The following is a 6,000-nucleotide window of genomic DNA, read 5'->3' as shown; positions in this document are numbered from 1 at the left end:
TCAGTTTCCAACCCCCCCCTTCCCTCTCTCATTAAGGAGACAAGGAGGGCTGGCAGCCGTGCTTATTCAGAGGACAACACTATTGATGGGAGCTAACAGCTATTGATAATGCATTTTTAATAATATTTCTAACACTGCCACCACTCCCTTCCACCCCCTGCTGGCTGCTCCAGCACCCCATGGTTTCTAGCTACAACTGGACCGCAGGATTCAGCAGGACCTGGCCCAGCCCCCGCAATTCTCAGCTGGCTCCGTGCAGTGCCGGATGGGCTGGTCCGGCTCCTGCTGCATCCTGCGATCTTGGCCATGCATCTGGGATGTGCTGCTGGAGCAGCGAACTGGGGGAGAGGGAGGGGGAAGCAGCAGAAGGGCAGCAGCGGCAGGCAGGGAGAAGTGGCTACAAGTGGGAGCACAGAGCCACACTGGTGCCCTGGGGCCCAGAACAGCAGGAAGGGGAGTCCAGGCTCAGAGGAGCACTGCAGGGGAGGAGGATCCAGCCACAGCGCAGGTGCTGTGGGCGAACCCTCCCCAGCCACTGTTCCCCCATAACCACCAACACCACATAGCCACACACACATCCCCATGCTCCCCCACCCCACCCCACATACACACAACCCTATACCCACCCACCCACACCCTCCACAATATAGAAGCTATGGTGCAACCCCCTCTGCATCCACTACACAAGCTCATGTCAATCAAGACAAAAATATTTGTTGAAATAAAGCTGATGAAGACATAGTCTATGTTTGGGTTTTAGAGCATACTTTTTTTGGTTTCGAGATGGCAAAACTACAAACTGAAAGGAGTACTGCTTGGGTGCAAGAGGAGCGACTTCCCGTGGCAAAGGGCAGGGGCGGGACTTCCGGTCCCAAGACGAAGACCAGGGGGCGGAGCGCCTGCCAAGGGGCAGAGCTACCGCTTGCCACAACTGCCCGTCCCTGCTCTACTGCCAGGGTTCTCCGGGTCAGAAGGGGTGGGAAGGACACGTGACCAGAAGCGGACGACTTCTGCGCGAGGGGCGGGCTCTACGGCCTCACTGTGAGCATGCGCAGAAGCGATGGCACGCCTTGTTTCTGAGGGATGCGAATAAAGGACGTGACCTCGCCCACCCCTTCCGGAAGTTACGCAGTCCACGCTAGTCGCTATAGCTCCGGTTCCCAACAGCCTCTGCGGCATCGTCCCGGCCTCTTGCCTCCGCCGCCGGCAGGGTCGCTTCTGGCGTCTCCTGCGCTTGCCAAGATGGTTCCCCCGGTGCAGGTCTCGCCGCTCATCAAGGTAATGCGCTCGGGCCCGGTAGGATGCGGCGCGGCGGCTCCTGGGGCAAGGTGACCCCGCGGGCGGGAGGGCGGGCAGTAGGCCGAGGGCCGTCCATAAGCCGTTCCTCTCTCGCTCCGAGCAGATGAGCCGCTACTCGCTGCTGCTGCTCGGCGTGCTCTACGGCAAGACGCGCTGCGGTAAGTGCTCCGCTTGGGCCCGGGCAACGGGGGTAGGGGCAGGCGGGGCCGTTGTAGCTACCGAAGCGGGTCAGCGTGCGTGTGGGAAGGGGGCTGTTGCCATGCTGGGGTCTTGCGCTTTGGAAGCCAGCATGCCTGCTCCTGCTGTGGCTTCATGTAGCTAGATGCTTCTGTGGAGGTTTTGGTAGGACAAAGTACTGATGATGCTTGGTGTGGCTCTGTAGACAGTAATGCTCTTTCTGTGTGCTGTGCCATAACATGCAGACAGCACAGAATTAATTGCATGCCGTTTAAGCATGCTTACTGCTAGTCTGTGCCTCTGTATTAACTTGAGTGTGCCAGCACTGGCCACTTAGGGCATTAGTTTTGCAGGTCAGATTCTTCAGCAAAGGCAAGTTTAAGGCTTTGTCTGTGCAGCTTCTCTGTAATGATGTGGTAAAGTGATGCAGCACTCCTATAAGGACTGTTATGCTGCTTATGGTTGCTTTGAGTACATTTGTGTACTGAAAATTGGCTCCATAATAGGCTGTTGCCGTACTTAACCAAGTTTGGTTTTAAACTGGAGGAACTATAACTTCCAAACACCACCTGGATCTAAAGCTTGTTTCTCCCTTCTTCCCACTTACATGTAGCATGTGTATCTGTTCATCTGTTCTACCGATGAACCTTGCACTGTTATTTTACATCAACATACCTTCAACAGTGTGGATGATGGAGCTCTTCAAATCTTATGCTAGCATGTAATACCTCTGGTAGGCAATGGAATTACTGTTCTATCTTCCAAAAGGCATTTACTTTTAGGAAAGACTAAGCTTTAATTCTTTTAGTAATCTGAGGATAAAGAACACCAATTCAACTTTCAGTAGTTAGCTTCAAATTGGAATTGGCATATAACCAAGGCCTGATAGCAAACTGCCTTTGCAAATAGGCAGATAACAAAACTGGATAAATAACTAAAATAACACATAATTTCCATTAATTGAAATAATAGACTATCTAAAGCCTATTGCTGAGGAGGAAAGGAGACTAGAAGCTGAAGAGAAAAAGAAGCGTGAAGAGCTGGAACGGATTGCAAAAGAATTGGCAGAAGGTATTCTCTCAAACATTGGCATTACCTATCTTATGCTAAATATGGATTTGAAATGTGTGCTGCTACTTTTTTTTTTTTATAGCGGACACTGAGTGATGTGTACAGGCACATAATGGGTGATTAATTATTTTCATGTGGTCTTATAAACCAGTGTAGCTCAGTTGACAGTAGACGGCTATCTCTTATCAGCTATGTAAACTTGCATTTCATAGACGGTAAGTAAAATAGTAATATCCTCTTCATTGCTGGTTCAGTAATATCCAGTAATTAAAAATCCAGTATCTGCTAGCTATACACAGAATAATGAAATATCTGTGATTATATTTCGTTGCCTTGAGTCCTTGGCTTAAAAATTGCTATGGTTTACTTGTACATACTCCTGTGAATAAGCTCTGGAAAGACTGCATCACTGAAAACAACATAACCAAATAACTGAAAAACAACATGTTAAAGTAGGTGAAAGGAACTGATGGTTTAAAAAAAAAACAAAAAACCTAATTTTCCTTTATTTAACATACCAAGACCTTCATATGTTTAAGACTGTCTTATTTTAGAGCAGCAACCTAAACTGACTTATTTTTCTTCTCTTTTAGCAAGTGAAGATTCTATATTGAAATGAACAAAGCAGGTTGGACCTCTTCCTCTTCACTAACGTGACAAAACCTTGAATTAGTTGTTTAGTGGTTAAAGAACTTTATTTGCTACTTCCACCAATAAATATTTGTAAACGCTTCTCATTTGCTGTGTTTTTTGCATAAGCTATGCAAAGTACAAGTAACAGGTATTTGTACAATGTAAAAAGAAATATGTATAAGAAGTCATGGCTGTCTTCCATGGGGACGATCTTTTGGGGTTCAAATGCCAGTTTTCAGGTGTGTATATAGAATCATAGGAAGTTGGGGCTGGAAGGGACCTCAGGAGGTCATCTAGTCTAACCCCCTGCTCAAAGCAGGACCATCCCAACTAGATCATGCCAGCCAAAGCTTTGTCTAGCTGCGTCTTGAAAACCTCCAAGAATGGGGAGTAACCTGGGTCCAGTGTTTTACTACCCTCCTGGTGAGAGAAATTTTCCTAATATCTAATTTAAACTTCCCTTGCTGCAATTTGAGAACATTGTTCCTTGTTCTGTCATCTGCCACCACTGAACAGTCTAGCTCCTTCCTCTTTTTTAATCCCTCATAAGGTAGTTGAAGGCTGCTATGAAATACCCTCTCAGTCTCTTCTTTTATAGACTAATTTGCATAAAAGTTTTTGTGATCAGGAAAGGTGGACTGTGAACATGGAGATACTGGATAGGGTTAGGAATGGAGAAACTAGTTAGGAAAACTGAAACTGTACTATATAGCTGGTTATCTAAACTAAGTTTTATAGCCAAGGGCACAATTCATCTTGGTAATGCATCCTAAGCTCAGCAGTGATTGAATGTATATACTTGGCGATTGTATTAAAATTACAAACTTTTTTCCCCCCATCCTTTAGGTGTTGTGCTGTTTGTGAGGGTCTGCTCCTTTCACATGACTGGTATTTCTACAACTTGTCTGAAGAGTTATTTTTAAATTGGCAAATAGGACAACTATACGTTCTTGAAATTGGAAATACTTGACAACCTTGACTCTTTTATTCTGCATGTTGTTTATAGTTTGGGATTTGATGCAAACAGTTGTAAAAAATAAAAACCCTTTTAGCTCAGCTTTCCCTAGTAGAGGAGCTGACTTAATAGTTGGATAGCCTAGCATCTAACATGTTTCAGAACATCAAGCTGACTTTTTCAGTGTCTCAAGACTTGTAAGTTTTATTATTTAGTATCTATCAGTGTAACATTTACCCATTTCTTGAAGAGGACATCTGAGAATTGATTGGAAAAAAGTTAACGTGCAGATAGTTATGATGCCTAACAAAAAGAGAGAGATGAAACACAGCTTAAAGCAGTAGTTTACTCTACATGCTAGTAAGTGTTCAGTAGAGCAGCTAACTTTTCATGGGTTCATGGGTCCACTTTTTTTCTCAGACTGAAGTAGGAGGACCTTAATTACTACTTTAAAAATGACTTGGGTGTTTGGACAAGAATTACCTTCTTATATTTGGGTTTGCTATCCAGTGTTGCAAAACCAAACACTTGTGGAAAATGACTGAATGAATACTGGCATTACTAATATGAGCTGTGTCCCTGGGTGTTTTGTCTATATGAGCAAGTGTGTGACTTGCAAGTTTCTGCTCTTTCCATACTAGATCATGGTAGCTATACAATATTTAAACTTGGTTCTCATGGTTAACACCTTGTTTTATTTACACCCACCTGTAAGGCAGGTTACTTGTTCTTGCTGTAAATATTTTGTTTCAATAAAAGTATGTTGAACTTTCTACAGGTCAGACTTTGTATTTACAGCCTATTCAATGTGATCAGCTGGTATCATTCTGCAAGTAAAGCATGAGCTCTCAAACAAGCTGTAGGGTGTAATATGACTGACTTAATTTCTAAGCCTAGCCTAGTTTCTTGGTGTGTGTGGTTTTGTTTTTTTGTACTTTGCAGGTGTTGTGGGGGTGGGCAGGAACATGTACAAGGGCGAGAGGTGAAATGAAGAACTGAGGAGAGTTAAAGGATGCCTTTATTCAAGGTACAGTGTATACTAAAAGTGGAGAAAGCCAACCAAGTGCTTTCCCTTCCCTCTCCCCTTCCACCACACTGGACTTACCAGCTGAAGGTAGCTCTCCATACTACTTGAATGCTGCACTGCAGCTGTGCAGCACAGGCATTTATTGAACCTACTGGCTCAATACCAGTTGCAAAGAAAACTGGCTATTGGCACTGATCTGATACCAGACTGATGTATTGGTGCACTTCTAAGCCAGTGCCATTCCATATGAAAGACTACAGGAAGTCAAACACAGTAGATAGCTTAACTGATTAAAAAGTACCATAGAATCTGGGTAGAAATTCCCTGTTTTATATAGGAAGAATATAGTAGGTCTATGAGTTGCTTTACTTCCCTGCCCCTCCACCACTCCCAGTGCCCCTCACTTCTGACCTATAGCACCTGCCTGTCATCCCTGCTGCACTGAAGACCACCCCCCCAACCCCTTCCCCTGCCTCCCCACCCTGCTGCAGCCCTAGTGCCATACACAGACATACACATACACACACTTACTTGCCTGTACCTACTAGGGCATGTACAGAGGCATATGATGCCCTAGCCTCTACTCACCTTCCCCCATTCTCCCCAGCACCAAGCACCTGTTTGTTGAGGCAGAGCAAAATCCTGGACAAGTGTGGATATTTTAAAAAAACTGCCTGGACGGAGATGGGAGGACATGTCTGGGAAAACTCAGATGTATTGTAACCCTAAGCAGATGTGCAGCAGCAATTCAGCTAGGGCACCTGGGTAAATGCTCACATCTGAGGCCATGGAAGCCTGCATATGGGTATGTAGCCACAAGTGATCTGGTAGCACTGCA

General features: G+C 45.3%; 1 protein-coding gene across 1 annotated transcript; it reads left to right on the top strand.

Moving 5' to 3' along the window:
- The first annotated feature begins 1,094 nt into the window (after positions 1 to 1,094).
- On the top strand, positions 1,095 to 3,276 carry ATP5I (ATP synthase, H+ transporting, mitochondrial Fo complex subunit E). Its single transcript, XM_019555416.1, has 4 exons — positions 1,095 to 1,278; positions 1,403 to 1,457; positions 2,449 to 2,547; positions 3,141 to 3,276. Exons 1-4 carry the CDS (start codon positions 1,243 to 1,245, stop codon positions 3,164 to 3,166), a joined length of 216 nt encoding a protein of 71 aa, XP_019410961.1. The 5' UTR covers positions 1,095 to 1,242; the 3' UTR covers positions 3,167 to 3,276.
- Positions 3,277 to 6,000: the final 2,724 nt, after the last annotated feature.

This window comes from Crocodylus porosus, unplaced genomic scaffold, assembly GCF_001723895.1.
Source record: "Crocodylus porosus isolate Cpor-Errol unplaced genomic scaffold, CroPor_comp1, whole genome shotgun sequence".
Lineage (NCBI taxonomy): Eukaryota > Metazoa > Chordata > Crocodylia > Crocodylidae > Crocodylus > Crocodylus porosus.
The sequence above is the reverse complement of the archived record's forward strand: the minus strand, read 5'-3'. Positions and strand labels throughout refer to the sequence as shown.

Bases quoted from the DNA above. Each gene is read 5' to 3' on its own strand.
- ATP5I (XM_019555416.1), top strand. From the start codon at position 1,243: ATGGTTCCCCCGGTGCAGGTCTCGCCGCTCATCAAG. The intron at 1,279-1,402 runs GTAATGCGCTCG...CGCTCCGAGCAG, and splicing joins AGGTCTCGCCGCTCATCAAG to ATGAGCCGCTACTCGCTGCT. The intron at 1,458-2,448 runs GTAAGTGCTCCG...TTGAAATAATAG, and splicing joins CTACGGCAAGACGCGCTGCG to ACTATCTAAAGCCTATTGCT.